The 20,057-nt window shown below is 44.5% G+C and overlaps 7 protein-coding genes across 7 annotated transcripts; 4 read left to right on the forward strand and 3 right to left on the reverse strand.

Moving 5' to 3' along the window:
- Positions 1–1,013: 1,013 nt before the first annotated feature.
- Positions 1,014–3,732, forward strand: EAF02_005802 (uncharacterized protein; the record flags this gene model as incomplete). Its single annotated transcript, XM_038901850.1, has 6 exons — positions 1,014–1,064; positions 1,172–2,067; positions 2,123–2,443; positions 2,495–2,583; positions 2,640–2,971; positions 3,025–3,732. 6 exons carry the CDS (start codon positions 1,014–1,016, stop codon positions 3,730–3,732), a joined length of 2,397 nt encoding a protein of 798 aa, XP_038758067.1.
- A 677-nt stretch (positions 3,733–4,409) lies between these two features.
- EAF02_005803 (uncharacterized protein) lies at positions 4,410–5,917 on the reverse strand. Its single transcript, XM_038901851.1, has 2 exons — positions 5,692–5,917; positions 4,410–5,631 (listed from the first exon to the last, which is right to left on the reverse strand). The coding sequence occupies exons 1-2, from the start codon at positions 5,797–5,799 to the stop codon at positions 4,651–4,653; spliced, it is 1,089 nt and encodes a 362-aa protein (XP_038758068.1). The 5' UTR covers positions 5,800–5,917; the 3' UTR covers positions 4,410–4,650.
- A 350-nt stretch (positions 5,918–6,267) lies between these two features.
- On the forward strand, positions 6,268–8,544 carry EAF02_005804 (uncharacterized protein; the record flags this gene model as incomplete). Its single annotated transcript, XM_038901852.1, has 3 exons — positions 6,268–6,449; positions 6,499–7,197; positions 7,245–8,544. 3 exons carry the CDS (start codon positions 6,268–6,270, stop codon positions 8,542–8,544), a joined length of 2,181 nt encoding a protein of 726 aa, XP_038758069.1.
- A 424-nt stretch (positions 8,545–8,968) lies between these two features.
- Positions 8,969–9,698, reverse strand: EAF02_005805 (uncharacterized protein; the record flags this gene model as incomplete). Its single annotated transcript, XM_038901853.1, has 2 exons — positions 8,969–9,388; positions 9,483–9,698. 2 exons carry the CDS (start codon positions 9,696–9,698, stop codon positions 8,969–8,971), a joined length of 636 nt encoding a protein of 211 aa, XP_038758070.1.
- Positions 9,699–10,040: 342 nt separating this feature from the next.
- On the forward strand, positions 10,041–10,979 carry EAF02_005806 (uncharacterized protein; the record flags this gene model as incomplete). Its single annotated transcript, XM_038901854.1, has 2 exons — positions 10,041–10,061; positions 10,143–10,979. 2 exons carry the CDS (start codon positions 10,041–10,043, stop codon positions 10,977–10,979), a joined length of 858 nt encoding a protein of 285 aa, XP_038758071.1.
- A 785-nt stretch (positions 10,980–11,764) lies between these two features.
- Positions 11,765–16,075, reverse strand: EAF02_005807 (uncharacterized protein; the record flags this gene model as incomplete). Its single annotated transcript, XM_038901855.1, has 5 exons — positions 11,765–12,245; positions 12,296–12,394; positions 12,446–12,986; positions 13,034–15,138; positions 15,225–16,075. 5 exons carry the CDS (start codon positions 16,073–16,075, stop codon positions 11,765–11,767), a joined length of 4,077 nt encoding a protein of 1,358 aa, XP_038758072.1.
- Positions 16,076–17,383: 1,308 nt separating this feature from the next.
- Positions 17,384–18,461, forward strand: EAF02_005808 (uncharacterized protein; the record flags this gene model as incomplete). Its single annotated transcript, XM_038901856.1, has 2 exons — positions 17,384–18,316; positions 18,378–18,461. The coding sequence occupies 2 exons, from the start codon at positions 17,384–17,386 to the stop codon at positions 18,459–18,461; spliced, it is 1,017 nt and encodes a 338-aa protein (XP_038758073.1).
- Positions 18,462–20,057: the final 1,596 nt, after the last annotated feature.

A 20,057-nucleotide genomic window follows, 5' to 3' on the forward strand; every position in this document is an offset into this window, starting at 1 on the left:
AAGAGTGTGGATTTGACTCGTAAAGTCGAATGTGTATAGATGACACTGGGAACCTCAGAAGCTACAAATGAGCTTTCACCAAGATATAAATAAAAGTAACTTATCGATAGACCTTATCCGATCAATGTTTGTGCACCACCAATGAAATAGAGTGCCAGGTAGTTCAAGAAAAGGAGTTCAGCAAACAACCTTGGAAAGGAAAGTTTGTGTACTTAAGTATAGTTTTGCGTCAAATGGGGATTGTGCAATGCTGCTGTTCTTTTTGTAAATGTTTCCTATCGTCGCTATCATCATCATCACCTTCATCGGCGGCCTCTTCTTCCTCTCCCTCCTCTTCCATCTACACAAAATAAGAATTCCTTCACATTGTAGTCGATAACCATGGCCCCACTTTAAATTCAGGATTCCCGCTAAAGAATTCTCGGGGAGCCTTAGCCTTAAACTTCTTGCAATGAACGTCCACACCACCCGGCCAGCACAATCAATCAATCTCTTGATTTGATTTCCCAATAATCTGATGATGCACTTTGGAGATTCTTGAGATCTCCTGTATGTGAACATCGACTTTTTTATCCCGACTATACCAACGGAATATCAGATATTCAGGCAAACACTTCTCCGTGTATTGATACCCAAGACTTATTTGGAAAGGGAAAATAGTTTGTCGGCAATAGGAGTATCGGCGTATCAATTATCTTTGAAGGAAGTGGGTTGTACCAAAAACCACATCAGGTATTCCACCATACAATTCGGTACCGCGAAACGAATCTTCTAAAAGGACGGAAACCTTCAATTCAAATTACTATTTTACAAAAGCTTGTCGTCCCAACGACAATGACCAGATGTCTATTCTTTCCATTGAACGCTTTTGTTAATCTACTTCCTTAATCTACATCACTTCCAAAGGTATTACTCTTCGACAACCCCTCTGCCAACCTGGGATTTCGACATTGTCCAATCTGGACATATACGCTCATTTCCGCGATTTGATTTACAATTAAAACATACTTTTCATGGCTACTGCGCCAATGACGACAGATCCATCGAGGCTGTCATTCGCAAAGGTGCGCAACTCCACTGGATATTCCTCAGCCCACTTGATGACTTGTCGCTGGTGGACTTTGGCTTCTCTATCATATCTAAGTCCTTTGCTAACAAACATCATCGATAGGTTGCCGCCTCTGCTGGGAAAGATAATGTAGCTCTCGCTTCGTTCGCAAAAATTGCTGCTTCTTCAACTTCTGTACGAGATACGAGATCTGAGAACATAGCTCCAACTGTACACGAAAACAAAGATACAAACATGCCTAGTGCTACACGCAATGATACTGGCAATATGACCACTCTCAAAGAGACGGGTACATCGACAAACGATCAATCCTCAAAGAAGAGGACAATTACCGAGAGCAAACCTATGGCTGCTAAGAAGGAATCGGATTTGGCAGATGCGGTTAAAGCGATGCAAATCCGTGATATCACACCAAGCCTTGTTGTTAATGGCTCAGGGATTGCACCTCCTACCCACAAACGAGACCTTGGAGAAGGATTTCCAGAAGATCCATTTCAGAGAACAGAATCTGGGTCCGACCTAGGAACGAAGCCTCCAAGTTTGGATGGAAAGAGCATTACCTCAGGCACAACATTCGCTTTGGATGAGAAGGAGTCTTTACGTCCTGATGACAGTGCGAGCGTAAAAGCAGCCGAAGATGATGATACATTTTCGGGTCGCGGTTCTATTGTTGCTGGTTCTAGAATTGGATCTGAAGCAGCTGCAAGAGCTTATCGTGCACAGTTCTATGAGGCCCCTGATCGACGTAGTATACAACTCATGCAGGAGCGTCAAACTCAGGGCATTGTTACTCCTCAAAGTGGATCGTCTGGACAGCAAACCACGGATGACAAATCCAAGCCGCTTGTAGGCCCATCAGGTTCAACTGAAGCAGCATTCACACTCTTCTATCGTCAGACGCCCGATGAAAAACTTTTGGAGGCATTGGAATCGCCAAAAGACCGCATCTTTCTCCTTCGTCTCGAAAAGGATGTTATTGAGTTTGTGAAAGATTCCAAGTTAGTTTCAAATTCTGGACGACCATTTTTACTACCCTAACTAATACACTCACAGGGAACCTTTTATTGATCTCCCACCATGTAACTCATTTTGTAGAATGTTAACTCACAAGTTGGCGGATTACTACCACATGACACATCAAGTTGATGCTGTAGTTGGAGCAGTCCGTATCTTCCGAACACCATTTTGTAGGATTCCGCCATCACTAACAAGCATTTCCAATCCTCCTACCACTGGAAACACCCCACCTCCCAATCTACCTGCAATGAAGATCATGCGCAGAGGTGGTGATGGTGATACTGGACCGAGCCCCTCCAAAGCTACTTCCGAGACTGGAAGCGATAGCAAAGAAAAGGCACAGTCCGCTAAAGAGAAGTATTATATCTGATATCCCTTCAATTGACTTGAGACTGACTCTGATTAAAGACTTTCGCGAGAGGAGCGAGAAGCAGTTTATCTTGCGGCCCGGGAACGAATTTTCGGCAAAGATGATAAATCTGGCGAGGCCACACCAGGTAAGTTTCCAAAGAATTTTCCTTGAGATCCTATCGGATTGCTAATTGTAAGACAGAAACCGACGAGGGTAACGAGATGTCGCGTTCCAGCTCTGTCTCCACCAAGGATAAAGGCAAGAGGGGCAAAGTTGGAAAGCAGCGTCGTGATGACTCTGAAAGCTTCGACGTCCGATCCCAATACACTCCATACTTTCCACAACAACAAAACCAGCCAGCTTGGATCCCCACCCAGAATTTCGGCGCAATGGGAGTTCAACAATACAATGGTGTCATGCCAAACAATTATCAAAATCAAATGCAACCTCAATATGCTCCACCGCCGCAACCATTTAATCCTGCTATGATGAGCAATGGAAATATGCAATCATACAATAACATGACACCACCGGTTAGTCAAATCATTTTTTAATGACAATACTGTTTTTACTGACATTACATAAGCAATTTCCTCAACAAAGTCAACCACGTTACCAACCACACAGTGCTCCAATCACAACTTACGGTACACCTGCACAGTCTCCTCAACCTCCGCAGCAATGGATCCCACAAAATCAATATCCAGGAGGCCAATATCCATCGCGAGGACCTGTTGCAGGAGGACCACCTAATACTATCCCGTACGCTTTTGGACAACTGCCCAGCACGGTAAACCCGGCCGATCCTAAAAGTCAACACCCAATTCCAGGAAGTTTTATTAATAGACACGCATTTAATCCAAAGACGCAGTCGTTTGTCCCTGGCAATCAAGGTCTTCCTATCTCGCAGCCCATGTCTCATCATGGATCTCCTCACCACGGTTCCCCACACCATGGATCTCCTCATCTCTCTTACAGTAACTTTTCTCCACCTCAGCAACAGTACGGTGCTGGAATGGGCTATAGCATGGCGAGACAAGGGTCTAATAGCTCTTTGCCGTCGTATCATGCATCTCCACATATGGCGCATAGGCCAATGATGCATCAGAATATGCCGCAAGGTCTTCCACAAGGCCTTCCTCAGGGTCACCTTCAAGGCTTACCGCAAGTTTTGCCACATGGTATGCCACCAGGAATGCCACAGGGCATGGTCCCAAATGGTCAAGTTGGAAGCCACCTTCCCAACTTCGGCAACCCAGCAACTTTACCTCCAAAGCCTCCAACTGGTGTCTAGGTGTCTTTTGAGGATTGCGGATATGTTCTGTGATGAATAAACGGTGGCGTATGGTAGCATTGGTGGAGTTAGTGGGAAATATGGGCATTAAAACGAAAGTCATTTAAGTACCTGGTTTATATTGGCTGATAGACCTATGATTACAAATACAATACATCTGATTACACTATTTATTTTGCACTGATTTTTACAGCACTCAACAAGTGCATGATATGAATGCTTTACCTGGAACTTCATGTTTGTACCGAGGTATGTACGAAGTACGATAAACAGTAGTGAAAGTGTCTGGGGGCATTGTCTAGAGGCAGAAAAGAATGTGATTGAGATCGAAGTTGTGTGAAGTGCTTTCAAAGCTTGAGCATGCTAGCAAATGGTAGTTGAAGTGATTTGATTGGCCGGTGTAGTTTGTAGTTCAATGATACAGCACTGACTATATCTCTAAAGAGAGGTGCTAAACGAAGGGGGAAGAGGGGGCGAGTGGAGCACGCTCTTCTGCTTCTGAAGAAGCTCCTGTCTCTCCCCTTCTTCCCGGATCCTATCGTTATATTCTTGCTTATATCAAAGTTTCAGGCTCTATGAGTGTTAGCTCACACTGTGTTTAATCACGTTTTGATAGGTTGTCGTCTGGCATCTCCTGGTCACTAGGACGTTTTGCTGAGAGTGGAAAGAAACTCTTGTGTGTTATGTGGTGTGCCATTTCTTGAAATTCCTTACTTCACTGTCTAGTATCATGACAACTAGCAGCTAAACTACATTGCGCGTTAAACTTCGTTGATCATAGTAACACACACAATGACAGAAACCATAATTTTGAAATTCTATAAGAATTGGCCTAGAGCCTACCTGAACGCCATACTTTTCCATCCACATGCACAAAGTCTGTAAATTATGGAAAGGCTTTATTTTTATCATCGTCTACTACTCAGCGGGTTCCCGGGGCTCTCTTGGCTCTCGTGTTTGTCCGCCTCCTCTACCACCACCTCTTCCTCCACGCTTACCACCTCTCTGTCCACGTTGCTCGGATTTCTCTCCTCCTTCTCCACTGCTGGCTGCGGCAAGAACATCCGAGCCTCCCATGGTAAGAGTTGCGGTTGCCAATCTTTGAGAAAGTTCGATTTGGGTGCGGATGGTATTGGCGAGGTAAGATACGACCAGGACATCTTGGATGTGGTTGTTGAAGTCACGTTCAATATCTGCAGCATCAACCTTTGGTGCTAAGGACAATGCGTTCATGAGGAACTGACCAAGAGCATTTGATGGCTCTCTCTCTTCGTCCAAGACTGAACTGACATATTCGGATACTCTTTCCAAAAGATCAAGAGTTTGGTCAACGGCTCGCTCCAGACCTTCGATATCAGAAACTACTGGTGCAGCACGGCTCTCGCTATCCTTGGCGCCAGAGATTAATTCCAAACCACTCTTCTCAGATTCACCATATCGGATCTCATATGGTACTGGGATGAAAAGACAGCTCTCAGCTGCTCTCTCAGCATTTACACCAACAGGTGCACTAATATATGCCTTTGCCTCGATCTCCTTTCCAGCCTCGGTGCTAACTGTCAAATGAACAGCCGGGTGAGGGAAAGTACCGGTCTCAGGACTGGCGAAGAAGTTTTGGATCAAGGCGCTGAAGCTGTTGAGTTCAAGAGAGGTCGTATACCATCCCAAAAGAACTTCGCGAGGATTGGCCTTCAATTGTAAAGCCAGCATGTTCTTTTGGTACTCGACGTCGACTTCGACTTGGTCTTCGGTCTCGGTGTGGGGAATGGCGAAACAGTTGCGGACTTCGCATTCCATACCATCTTCAGAACGGATTCCGAGAAGGGCTCCGATAACACGGGGGGTTTGTGTCACACTGGTATCGCGACGGATGGCATGGTCGAGAATCGAGAATACGGCCTATTTTTGCACTGATTAGTCTCTGCAGAGTAGAGTTTTAGGCCAGGGAAAATATCGTACTTGGGGTTGAATTATGACATTTAAAGGTGCGGTTGTGGGCTGAACACCAATGGAAGCGGGGGCGAGTGGCCGCGCGAGGTGAAGGAAGGACTGTGTACCGACTGCCATGCTGGGCTAAAAATTATTCGGTATCGAGTCTGGCGGACGAGTGTTGGTGGTAGGGTCTGAGATGGGGATGGGCTCGTCGTCGTCGATTGCAAACCAGTTGCGCAAGTGGGATTTTTGTGTGGGCGCGGCGCAAGGATCTAATTTCGCGCTAAGATAAGCTTTCGTTAAAAGTGTAAAGAATTTCCCCTCGATTTTAGTTATAATGTGGTCAAGTTCTGGATTAAAGTCTGGAAATAATTATAAGTAGATTATTTAGGTTTGGCTATCTGAGAGGGGTATATCGAAAGTTTTCTTAATATTGTTCTCGACAATAGCATTGATTTGAAAGCTCATGATCTTTGATCCAGAACTTTTTTTCCTGAGCCCTGATGACGCTAAGATAAGGATTCGCCAGAACTTTTTTTGTACCAGCCATTGAGCATTAGCCATTGAGTACTGCGATTTACATTAATATTTTACAACGCAAAAATGGCATTTGGGCAAAGGAATACATCTAGAGGAGGTCGCGGTGGTGGTGGCAGTGGAAGTAGCTTCAGAGGTAGAGGAGGTGGTAGGGGTGGTCCACGAGGAAGGGGTGGAATGAGGGGAGGAAGAGGCAGAGGTAGAGGAAGGCCTGTATTTGACAGTGCTAGATTAGCACAAAAGGAAGAGTAAGTATTCCTCAATTGTTGAGAGAAGGCAATTGGCTCATATATACAGGGACAAAGAAAGTGATTCTGAATCCGAAGAACCAAGCCAGGATGAAGCAAGTGAAGAGGAATCTAGCGACGACGACGATGATGATGATGATGAGCCAGTGCCAGCTGTAAAGTCCTATACCGCTTTGATGCAGAGTTTTACTCGCGATTTGGCACCACAAGCTAAACGGAGGAAGCTCAATGTTGACAAGGAGGAAAAAGGAGACGAAGACGCGGATTTAGTGGACGAGGATACGAACGATGCGGATCTGGTTGAGGAGGAAGAGGAAGGTCCCGAAACTGCAACAGAGGGTGTACTCGAGGAGGATGATGAAGAAGACAAAGCGGATCCATTCGAAGCTCATTTTGCCAACCCAGACGACAACATATTGTCAAGAAGGCTACAACATCTGGTAAAAGGACAATGGGCTCTGAGAATGTCATCACTTGCAAATGTTGGAACGGCTATTACTAGTATCCCCGGTGACGGTGAGCCTAGGGCTATGAAGGCAATGACTATCAGCAATCCAGATGGTCTCAAGTTGAAACAAAAGCTAGCAAACGTCATTAAGAAACAACGCCCTACTTTCGATGCATTGGAAAAGTCTATAGCTCCTCTTGTATTTGGCTATCAAGATTTACTATTCACTGAACGCAACACATCTAATGCAGAAAGTCTGAGAAGACTGACTTGTCTTCATGCTGTCAATCATGTGTTCAAGTAAGTCAAACACCTGTTACTATGCAAGCCCAATCTAACATGTTCAGGACCCGAGACCGTGTTATCAAAAATAACTCTCGCCTTGCCAGAGAAGATAGTAGCGATGATCTAGAACTTCGAGATCAAGGTTTCACAAGGCCTAAGGTTCTGATGCTTTTACCTACTCGCGAATCTTGCGTCAGAATGGTTGATATGATCACTTCACTGTGCGAGCCAGAGCAACAAGAAAATCGAAAACGATTCAATGATTCGTTCGTCGATAAAGAAGAGAATTATTCTACTGATAAACCAGAAGATTTCCGGGAACTTTTTGCAGGTAACGACGATGACATGTTCCGTCTTGGTCTGAAGTTTACTAGAAAAACTATCAAGTATTTCTCTCAATTCTACAATTCTGATATCATTTTTGCAAGTCCTCTTGGTCTGAGAATGGCCATTGGAGATGAAGATGCGAAGAAAGTAGACCATGACTTTCTCAGTTCGATTGAGATGGTTATTGTTGATCAAGCAGATGCTCTTCTCATGCAGAACTGGGAGCATGTGGAATTCATTTTCGACCATCTCAACCTTCAGCCAAAGGAAGCTCATGGCTGCGATTTCAGTCGTGTACGAAGTTGGTATTTGGACAACAATGCCAAATACTTCCGTCAAACTATTGCATTGGCGGGTTTCAACACACCAGAGCTTCAAACTATGTTTTATACCCAGTCTCAAAACTGGGAAGGCAAAGCCAAAGTCACCTCTACGTATCCAGGAGCTATTCAAGAATTGGGATTAAAGGTTAAGCAAACCTTTTCCCGAATTGACACAGAATCAATTGCCTCGGATCCAGAATCACGTTTCGAATATTTCACATCAGCAATAATTCCTACTTTGACCCGTAGAAGCAAGGATAGTTCAGGAACTCTCCTCTTCATTCCTTCATACATGGATTTTGTTAAAGTAAGAAATTATTTCTCAACATCAGCTACCACGAGCAGTTTATCATTCGGCAGTATATCAGAATATACAACACCTAAAGAAGTAGCAAGAGCCAGATCCCATTTCTTCAGTGGAAGACACAATGTTCTACTTTATACAGAAAGAGCACATCATTTCCGAAGATATCAAATTAGGGGTGTCAAAAAAGTTATCATGTATGGAATACCCGAGAATCCAATCTTCTACAAGGAAATAGTAGGAGGATATTTGGGCAGAAGTGTGAGAGAAGGTGATTTGGAACCTGGTGATGGAACTGTACGGGCTGTATTTTCAAAATGGGACAGTATGAAGTTGGAAAGAATTGCGGGCACGGAAAGAGTGAACAAAATGATCAAGGAGAAAGGCGATACTTTTAATTTCTTATAATACTCTTTCTAGTTTACTTAATTTAGGTATTGCTATCTTTTCTTGTAATATACCTAGATATGGAAAACGCCTTTTCCATGGAAATATGCAAACCATACTTCTATAAATACACATTTGGTACTTTATGAACGCAATTTGCTCATGACCATTTTCTTTGATTGGGTTTCTGTCAACCCTCGTCCCATATTCCATATCCGCTTGAAGACATTGGTTTTCGTAATAAGGACGCATCTTTGCTTCGAGAAAACTTAAGAAGAATAGATGTCCCGTTGGCTGTGGCGCATGACTTCAAGTCTTTAATTTGTACATTCCTCCGCATTTAAGCACTTAGACCTTGATTCCTCCGTCCTATCCCGATACCAGTCTACCAAGAAACCACATCCAGTCTGTCCAGACATCCATCCATCCAGCCCAGGCCAATCTCCTAAATAAAACCACCCCACCTCCTCTCCCTCTTCTTCTTCCCCTCCAACACTCCCTCCTCCCCTGTCCCATCAAACGGCACATCCATTCTCTTCTTGTCCCTGCCCAACCCCAATTTTCCTACCCTCGACACAAATCTCTCGAACGCCTCTTCTCCCCCCTCGCGAAACTGCGTTACTTTCTCAATATTCCTCTCGGTAATATCATTCATTGGGATTTTCTCTTTACGGAATCGCGCAACGGTTCGGGCGGTCATCGCCCAGCGGGTATCCTTGGGACCATCGACGAGCTCAAGAATAGCGGAGGGTGCTTGGTCTTCTTTCAGAGGCTCGATACGGAGAACACGAGTGTAGCCTCCAGGGCGCGAAGCATATCGCTCGCGGAGGGGTCCGAAAAGTTTGGGGAGGAGATCGTGGGGGGTCTGGATGTGGATTAGTATTTATATAAATGCATTGATATTTTTATATAGAAATAAAGAAATCAATCTCTCCCAGGAAATACAGTCGAGAACTTACAAAAAATATACTCAATGCCTTTCTCTTCGAAGCCTCGGTGTTTTTCTTCCCTAATGTAATCAAATGTTCTGCTAATCTCTGCGCTTCCTTCGCTTTGGGATATGTAGTTGAGATGGATTCATGGGTGAAGAGGGAAGTGACCAGGTTTCTGAGGAGCGCTTGACGATGCGAAGAGGTGCGGCCAAGATGGCGATATTTCATGCGTCCGCCTGCCATTTTGGTAGAGGGGAAACGGAAGAGGTGGGAGAGTGGTCGTAGGTGATTTATGTGGTGGAGGGAGGGGAGAGGGGAGGAACACAGACGAGGCGGAAAACTTTTGGCGAGGCCGAAAGATTGGAGATTTCGGGCCGTGACGACGAACGTCAAAATTCTTGGTGGAGGGCATTTCTTTATCTGTTTCTATCAACGACATACTATTTATCCTACATAATTCCATCCCACGACGCTCTTACGGGCTGGTAATTTGACAATTGATTTTTTCTTCTCCTGTTTATTTTGGGAGATAAGTGGTCTTTTATAATACCAAACAGCGCTGTCTGCGCACTTGTGTAAGACAATATGGGTTTTACTACTGGTTTTGTATGGTTCCCCTCTTAGCTTTCTCGCACCAGCTCCCCGCTCTCTACAAATTCATGAAGACTTAACTAACATATTCTCAAGACCGGCGGCGTAACCCTAACTCTCTCTCTGGCCTACCTAACCGTCCTGGCACATCAACGCAACCGCGCTTCTCAATCCCTCCACCTACACCACCAATCCCAAGTCCTGACTTCCCTCCTTGAAAAACAACCCATCCCACCCCCAAAATCGCGCTCAGAACTCGCCCGCGAAGAAAGAAGTACGCTTATTGAAGCTGCAAAGGATAGGTGGAATGCCGAGATTGAGAATTCAGTTCGGTGGGTCCAGAGGACGGATTGGGAAGATGTGAGATGGAGAATGGAAGGCGCGGTTAGCAGGGCACTAGGATTGGGATTGGAGAGAAGCAGAGAGGGTATTCAATATGGAGAAGAGATCGCCGGGGAGAAATTGAGAGATTTCAGGGAGGAGGCCAGAGAGGACGCAAAGAGAGTCGCTACGGGCGCTGTGGCGGGCGTTGAAAGAGGTGTTGCTGGAACAAGGGGAGCGATTGATGCTTCTTCTCAAAAGCTGAAGGAGGCAGAGGCTAGAATTCCTTCGTATCCTGAAATCGAACGGAAAGCGGGAGGAACAATTGATGCCGCTCGTGGTGGGATCCGCAATGCAGTTTCTCGAGGCATCGAAGCCGGCAAAGGATATGCGCAAAAAGCAGGTGCAGCAGTCGGAATTGCAGAACAGAAAATTGAGGAAAAGGTCGCGCTTATGTCGGGTTCGAGCAAATCTGCGAATTCGGATATGGAGAGGGCTTTGAGAGAGAGATTTGAGGGTCCATCTCAGTTGGATAAGAGTGTGCAGCAGGCGCTTGAGGAGAGATATACACCAATTAATCAGAGGGATAATGGAACTTTGAGGGGTATATGAGGTATCGAGATGCAATGAATGAAAGGGATGAGTAGTTAAGCGAAGATGGAATGAAGGTGTACCATCAAAAGTGTAAATAGATAAAGTTCTCTGCTATGCTATGATATGCTTGCTGAGTGTGCTATAGAAAAGTTGATTTGCTTTTGGCTCAGCTCAGGTGGACTTGAGAGGGGTATTGGGGACTTTGTAATACAACCTTGGAATACAAATACTATTTCCTCAGTCGCCCTTGCGGGCTGACTTTGTGTCGTTCATGATATACTGTATGCAACTCATACCAGAGTGTACATTTGCATTGCACGTATTTGATATGAATCCCCAGATGCAACGAGGCGGGTTTTTGGGCAGGCTACAGAGCTGCTTGTCACTCTGAAGCTTCTCATGACACAGCCATCTCATTTCACAATCATGAAGCAAAATACACGTCTCGAAAACAAAAGATATTCTGACTATCCTGTGGAACTATTTGCAACCAACCTCACAGTAAAGCCAAAAAGCTAAACTGTTAGATGGCTGAATGAAACGTCAAGATTCAACTCAACTGTCAAGACACCCGCTATGAAATACAAAAGTCGGCAAAATTTCTGTCCAACCACGTTGCTATGGCACACCATATGCAAAATTTGACTACTTTGGTTGAACATCATCTTCGTATCCTAGCATAGACTATCATATCACTCCCGATAATGGCCTTGGTATTAGCACAACGACACATAGATCTCTTGGATCTTTCATAACAATTTATCCTGCACTGGCTGTAGTACAAATTATCTGACGAGGCCTCTTTATGGTGTCTCGAAATAATCCCTGGGGTCTTTGGGGCTCGAGCTCGGACCGATCTCAACCATAAGTCGCTTTGCTCCTTTTTTGACAGTCTTCATAGAAGCTGGAGTTGCGATGGAACCGGCGCGGTGAAGAGAACGACCTCTGGGAAATTCATCGCTCGAATCCATTGCATTACTACCGGATGAAGCTCCACGTCCATTGTTTCGTTTCATACAATCCTTGGTTGAAAGATGACGAGAAAAACAGTCAGTAGATGAAGCCTTGTTTCCATTGTCGAGTTTCATCTTGTTGCTTGATGAAACGCGGCGAGAAGACGAAGAGGCAATAGCACCGGAAACACGTCTGTTAGTAGGAGTGGGTGGTTGTACTAAGAGCTTGGGGCCACTGCGACGGCGGTGAGAACGAGCCTCGACGTAATCATTGTCTTTGTCGTCGTCTTCCTCGTAGTAGGGTGGATCGCCGTCGCTTACATCGCCAGATCTGTTTGATATTAGTACAAAATTTCTCTTCGTGGGATGAGGAGGTCCTACGTCTCTTCGGTATCATCCTCAACAGCAATTTGCTTTCTCTTGTACTTCGATGGCGCCTCGTAATATCCTGGTGGATCGCCATCACTCAGATCACCAGAGCTATTCAATGTCAGTCTAATCTTCCATGCTTACGGGAGAAGGAGGTCCTACTTCTCTTGGAAAACATCTTCAACAGCAACTTCCTTCCCCTTAGACGAGACTTGCTTGGACTCATTCTTGGTAGCTAGCTTCGAAGCGATCATAGGAGGAAGTGCGTCATCTTCATGCGCACCCGGAACATCCCAGTCTCTCTTTCTGACGTATGAATTAAACATTCTCAATCCGTCAAGGCACTTGCTAAATTCCTTGCCCATAACAGCTTTGTCCATTTTGATCATATGCTTCCATTTGGGGCCTTTCATCATCACACAATCATTTGCGTCTTGAGCAGCTTTCATTGCAGCTTGCATAGCTTTGAGATATTCCATGGTTCCGTAGAAGAGTAGATCAGATGGGTTCTTGATTGTAAAAAGACGAGCGTATGGATCGGCGTTGGGACGAGCAGCTCGCTTCTTGATATTGGTAATTGCAAAATATCGATCCTTCCAATCAGCCAATGTGACGAGGTGTGCATGAAGATCGGTCCATCCATCGTAGATCTGCACTTGGTAGACACGAAAATACTCCTCGAGGTCGCGTGAGGTAAATTTGTCTGGGATTATTAGCAAGAAGTTGTTCACAGAGGCAAGGGTTACTCACCATCAAGCTCAGAATACAATACAACAACAATCGCCTCAACTCCAATCCAAACAGAAATCAATAACTTCTCAATTTCGCATAAAACCTTGATCAACTCAGCAGAATCAGTTTCCGGCTTGGCTGGGTGTTTAATTGTAGGATCGAGAGGACGAATCCATTTAGGTGTCTTGCTCGACAAGCTGATTTGTGGACGTTCGTATTCATCCTTCCAAACTCGGTCATACACTTCCTTGGGAACCACACTGAATAGTGCATGCGACAAAGTAAAGTATTCTCCTTCCTCGGCCAATTTATAAGCTTTCTCGTCAGTGACCATAGATTTTGGTGGAGCCTTTGGAAAGACCGGAACGGTTAGGGCGTCCAGAATTGCTTGTTTGACTTCTGCCTCACTCATGATCCTATCACTTTGGTCTTTGAAAGGGTCCTGCTCAGAATCGCTAGGAATCTGAGCGAGATCAGAACCGAGTCGTCGATCGTCGAAGTGCATAGTATTTTGATCATCGGCACTCTTGGCAACACCTTTACCTTTGCCTTTTCCTTTACCTCCGCGTTTACCTTTGCGTTTCTTTTTTGCTTCACCAGGTGTAGCAGCCTCGACGGGTGTGCCAATCTCAGTACTTTCATCAATTTCCATTGCGTCGCCCTGAGCAGATGCACTAGCCTCAACGGAGTCATCAGTCTCGGATTGAACGACACCAACATGCTTAGCAGATGATGTTGATTGTATAGGAATTCTCTGGTTACGGCCGGAGCTTTTTCTTGGAAGTCCGTCGTTTGCAGGTTTGCTGCTTTGTCCATTGTCCTCCAGGGATGCAACAACTTGCAATTCATTTTGATTTTCAAAGAATTCGTCTTTGATGGGATTATCAATTTGAGCCTTGTCGTTTGGCATAAGTCCTACAAGGTCTGGAGAAGTAGCGCGCCCATCACTATTCTGGTAACGATTTTCATGTGCAGAAACCCGGTCCCTTCCTGCGACGACTTGATTGATTCTGGAGGAGGCAAGGTCAGCACTGATTTGATTAATATGCCGTGGCAAATCGTCGAGCTTGGGTGTGGGTGATCGAGACAGAGTTAAATCGATTGTAACCTGCTCTTCGAATTTACGTTGCACAACCTCAGTTTCAGCTTCTGGCTCTGGCTCTGGCTCAGATCTTACCTCCGATTCCGCGAAACCGGCAGGTCTGAAGATTGAAGAGCTCGTAACATTTGCTCTTCCTGGACGGTACTCCGTGTTGCTCTGCGCATCTTCCATTAAATCCGGCATATCTTCGTCCTGCTCAATTGATTTCTGTACCTGTTCATCCTCTCCAGTTAAATCAATTGCATCCCGCATTTCTTCCTCTCCAGTCAAATCAATTGCGTCCCGTATTTCTTCGTCAGATTGAGTGTGTGCGGTGGGGTTGTTGGAAGCCGGAGAAGCTGCACCAGTGATCACGTTTAGTTCTGTCAAATCAATCAAATATTGCATCTCTTCGTCGGGCCGAATGTGCGATCCTGGTCTCTCAGTTTCAGAATTCAAAGGAGTCGCGTGGTTGACAACCTTCGGAGACTGTGCTATACCTCCCGTGTCCTGCATCTTTGTATCGATCGAATTTCGCCTGTCGGGACTGTGTTTTTCGGCAACTGGAGACGCCGCTTTAGTTTCCTGAATTGTGGTCTTTTCATTGGCCGGAACTGAAGTCAGTCCAAGTTCCAGAGCCGTGGGAGACTCAGAAACAATATTGAAACCATTGTCAGACGGAGAAGTTGAACGTCCACCATATGGCCCACGGTAATCACTTTCTTGTCCACTGTCAGGAGGAGAAGGCGTCAAATTATACGGTACAGCACCAGGAGTTTGGAATGATGTATTTTCTTTGGGGCCAGACACAGACGAATAACTTGCTGTAAGGACAGATCCACCTTTTGCTTCTGCCAGAGCAGGTGCGGATGTCGGTGTTGACGACAAATCCTTTGGAGCTGAAAGAGAAGATCCCATCTTTGGGGCTAATGATTCCAATGCCGGACCAACAGGTTCTTTTATTTTGTTAATGCATGAAATTTGTCCAATTGAAGGTAGATATAATTCTCGATAATACTTTGTAGCAAGTGATGTCTCGGAACTAGGAATTGAAGCATTATTCTGGAGCTTCTCTGACAATGTATCAGCCTTTATTGGCTTCTGTGTTGACGATAAGACTTTTCTGACCTTTGATTGTTCTGCTTCAAAGGTAAATTCTGAGATTTTTGCGGAGCGTCAGACTTGAAATTTCCAGTGAGCTTCGCAGTTGAACTCGACTCTGTTATCACAGCAGGCTTTGTGGTCGAATCTTGATACTTATCTTTAGAAGTGGTTATCGTAGTCGAACTTGACTTTGTAGTCGAAGTCGGCTTGGTTTTCGGAGCGGATTTTACGGTCGAATCCTGAATCTTATTCCTAGAAGAGGGTTCTTTGAATCTGCTTGGCTTGGGAGAGTCGATTCTTTCTTGCGTGCTTTTACTGTAGCTTTCCTCATCTTCTTTAGGAAAGTGAGTGTTTATACAAAGCGCACCTCTATTGAGACGACCTCGGAGGTGTTGTTGAGCTTGTCTCTCACGAGGCTCAAGATTTTCGGCATTGGATCGAGGTCTCATATACCACTTTAAATACCTGAGATTATGTAGCGGTCCTGTATCTTGAGGTTTGTTGTCAAGTAAAGGGGTGGGCGAGCTTCCTCTGGCTGACTTAGAAGTGGTTGCCGGCTTATGATCCTTGACCTTTCTTCCTTCATCTTGCGACGGTTTTGGTACGTACACGATTGGTTTGTTTCCAACGCGTCCAGTGGCAGGACCATCAGGAGCATTGACTTTGCTCGAGATTGCTAAGGACGCATGAGGAGAATGAGTACCAAGTGGTCGGTGTGATGATGACGAAGCATCAAGGGATGTTTGTGGTGCGCCAAGTGTGTCAATAGAATTGAGGAAACTTGGTGACGAATTTGATCGTTGTGTTCCTCTTGATGATGAACCTCCTCCACTTGCGATGTTTTGATGCTCGCGGCGACGATGTTTTTCAGCCATCATTAATGTTGATGTATGAAGAGATTTCTGAGCTTCTCCACTTTGGAATCAGAACATTATTGAGTTTAGTTGTAAGTTCAAGGGAAATGATTTGATTATGTGCGGGGGAAGAAAGTGTGATACTTTGTTGATCTCGAGTGAAGGGGTTATTAGTGAATTCCGGGTGTCCTCGGAGCATGTGCCACTTACTCCAGACTTATTATTCCCTGTTTGAGAACTTTCTAATATTCCTCTTGTCCAAGCTTCATGAACTGTTGTGAATTGTCATTTGAACCTATCAACTGTTTTGAAAATAAGTTCTTTTATTCTATAAGACCTTTTACCTGCTGAAAAAGGGGTGTGAAGTTTATGGCAGAGGTGCGAGGGTACTAATCAAGTTTGTTATTGTATGCCTTTCTTGGAGATTGTTCGTTTGAGATTGATATTCAAAGTAGGCAGGTACCTCCCTAGCAGTACCATTCTGTTCATTCGACTTCATGCGTTTGGACAGGATTACTAATAATAAGTAATTATAGCCAATTATACTGCAATGATTTGATACTCAAGCTAACCACCATCAATCATACTGTTCCATGCTTGACTCTACTATATCAAACAAATATCGATTGAATCATTAATGCACTTGAGCTTTCACTTTGCTTTTAGTCATCTATTGTCAATTCTAATCTTCTTCATACCTCTGTATACAGTATAAGTGCAATATGGGAGGATTTCTAAGTTCTCCCTGCACTTATTGGATGGAAACGCGAATCAAAACTCTGGCCATAGATGAACAACGTAAGATTCTAGTTCTACTAGACTGTTCCCAAAAGTCGAATAGTGAATCCGTATAGAATTCAAAACTTTCGATCTCCTCATGGCCTCATTATTTGGTTTCTACTTGTCAATAATCAACCCTCTTTTGACTTGGAGTTCATTGTTGTCTAGACAATTGGACCCATAATCAATGAGCTGATTTCTTTTTCATGATCACCTCACAACTACCCTCAATTCACAACTTGCTCAAAAATAGCTTCAAAGTTCGAGAACACCAATTTGGTCTCAGCCAGTATTTTTCCTATTTCATAAAACTTGATTGGCGGATATAAATACCTATCATCAAACAATGTTGAAGCTTGGGAGCCTTTGAGATACAAAGAGGTGTTCCAAGCTAAGTACATACAAAGCATTCTCAAACTTCTTAATTTAGAACTCTTATCAAACAAAGGGTATTACTATCTCAAAATTACCACGAAAAGTTTCTTCCAATATCTACTAGATGACACTCTTTTGGTTTGATTCTTCAAAATCGATCATAAACTCGAAAATATGGCATATAACGCATCCCAGAGTACAGGACTTTCGGATGACGATGAAGATGACTCGGCCTTCGTCAACGAAACTTATAGGCCATGTAAAATACTCTATGTAATGACCGGTACTGGTGTGCATTCGCTACGAAACATCGGTCCAAATTATCGCATACTACTTGTCAAATCAAGATTCATTGCTTCACTATTGAAGAGAGGAGTCATCCCTCATTACGGCTATGACTGCGCATTATCTTATGGAGGTAGAGAGTTGGCAGATAATGAGACATTGGAAAGCTGTCGCATTGGGGATGAAGCAACGGTAAATGCTGTTGTGTGGGAACAGAATCCTAACTCGCCTGGCTTCTCGGGCCATGCAATTAATTCAAGCTCAAGGATCAGACAGGAAGATGAGCAGAAGACCAAGCAGTTCAAGCGCGGTAGAAGTTCATTGGACTTAGCAGAGGAAAACGTATTTGAGGATCGAGTACTTTGGCGTGCTCCAGCTTCGAAAAAGCAAAAGTCAGTTAGATTTGCTGAGCAAGATGATGCTATTCCCAACCTGCCAACATCTTCGCCCCAGTCATTGCCTTCACAAAATCCAAGTCCAGAACATTATGTCATGTCAGGGGTATTAGAACCAACAGATAGACCTCTGGTGTTCCACGATAGCTTGGTCCGAGATAGTCCATTAAGAGGTCTTCAACGAAGGCAATCTCTTGGAGAACTGCCAGGACCCATGATGCCAAAAACGCCTTTCAAATCCCCGAACTTTCACAGTAATTCCGCACGAAAGCCAGAAATACCGATTAGTGCTTCTTATGATGCTTTTTCATATCCTATTACGCCCCGAGACGCTTCTAGAAGAGATCTTCAAAGAGATTATAACCTATTGAGACATTCGGATAGAACTTCCCACCGCAGAATGGAATACGATTCCTCTTCAACTGCAGTACGTTTTACTCCGAGAATCCAAAATGGACATTCACTGACGCCCCATTCTTTTCCTGCAGTACGAAACACCGTGTATGTTCGACCTCCGGGAACTGGGCCAACATCTAGATCTTTATCTTCATCGCCGTTTCTTGGATCGTTAAATCCTGCTCACGTAACAACAACTCTGCCTCCGATTCCATATCAACCATTGTTTTCTCCTACTTCTCAGGAGATACCTTCATTCAAACCAAAATCACCCATTCGACAAAACCCTTCATTCAAAGATCCTCTAGCATCATATGCGCCATTACCTTCGGGTTCACCATCAATATCAAGCTTATTCATTCACAGATACCTTTTGTCTCAACTTTCAGATTCGGGTTCCAGGCCAATACTCGAATCAACTCCAACATCAACTTCACCGCATCAGCCATCAGTTCCTTACTTTTTAAGGTCCACACTATCATCTATTCTCCAATCATTAAATTCGTACTTCTCAACACCATCACCTTCACCCAGCCATTTCAATCACCATCTGTCCTCCAAACATTGAATTCATACTTTTCAAACACATACCCACCTCCTCGGAAATATCCTCCTTCGCAGACACCATCCCACAGCCCTTCATACACCCTACAACCTACGAATTCTAAACTCGATGGACTACGATTACTTCCGAGCTGCGCGGTCTAAAGATCATCCTCACCATCAAAACTCCATCCATTAAATTCTCCTCTTCCATCACCACCGCCGCATCCACCTAATATCAGGGTTGAATCACCATCAGCATCAATCTTTCCGTATGGCGGTCAGCCCTCAAATATTCAATGGGATGAATCAAAATTTCCATTACCATCGCCCAAAAGCAGATTATCGGCAGTAATGATCCTTTTTCCAAGTCCTAATCTAAAGAATAAACCTCAACCAGAAGCACCGGGAAGGTATCCCCCACACCAAGCCACCACCGCCAACAACTCGTCCTATTCGCTCAAATTATTTCCATATCCCTTCCCCTTCTCGTCCTCCTTCGCCTAAAAGAGAAGAAAATCAAAAAACAATCCAACTCCCCGCATTCCGTCCTTTTACAACTACTACCCTCTTCGATCAACATCTATTTCCGATTCTCTAGCTGCATCTTCTCTTCCAACACCAGAAGCCTACACCCCCTCTCACCTTCAAAGAGAGTCCCAAAAGAACATCACGAAATCCTCTCGCAACAAAGTCGACTACCTCAAATCAATCATACTACTCTTCTCACTCTCCCCTTCCAGCAGGATCTTCCCTCAAAGGCGCAATCGCAGTTCCTTCGCTTGCACACGAGATGCTACCAGAAGATTTCCTAGGCTATCGGACAGTAAGGCAACTTATAGAACTTCAAGGATGGGAAATGAGCCAGGGAGAATGGCGATCTGTACGGGAAGTGTTGAGAAGGTGCCAAAAAGGGGAGAATGGTGCGAGAGGGAATATCGAAGGTACTTGCCAAGGCAGTGGTTGAGTTGGAGAAAAATGGTGCTTGGATGAGTTGAGAAATTAAGGTTGTAGGTATCTATTATATGTACAAGCGAGATGGGTTGAAACGAGGATCTTTGCCTACATATATGGAGTTTGATGGATTATCTCGTGATGAATAGGATGAGGCTAGGGAGTAGAAAAGCTCATGAACGCCCGGGTTATACATGTCGCAAGATACACATAAGTTGAACCAATAAGGAAACGGCAATAGTAGGAGCTGTTCAGAAGATAGATTATCTGTCAGA

Source organism: Botrytis sinoallii, assembly GCF_014898435.1.
Source record: "Botrytis sinoallii strain Bc 23 chromosome Unknown BSIN_009, whole genome shotgun sequence".
NCBI classification, from domain to species: domain Eukaryota; kingdom Fungi; phylum Ascomycota; class Leotiomycetes; order Helotiales; family Sclerotiniaceae; genus Botrytis; species Botrytis sinoallii.

What these genes read in the sequence shown, in the direction of transcription:
- EAF02_005803 (XM_038901851.1), bottom strand. Translation starts at nt 5,799, where the DNA reads ATGGCAGTCGGTACACAGTCCTTCCTTCACCTCGCGCGGCCACTCGCC. An exon ending in ATGTCATAATTCAACCCCAA is followed by an intron (nt 5,632 to 5,691) that starts GTACGATATTTT and finishes GTGCAAAAATAG; the next exon opens with GCCGTATTCTCGATTCTCGA.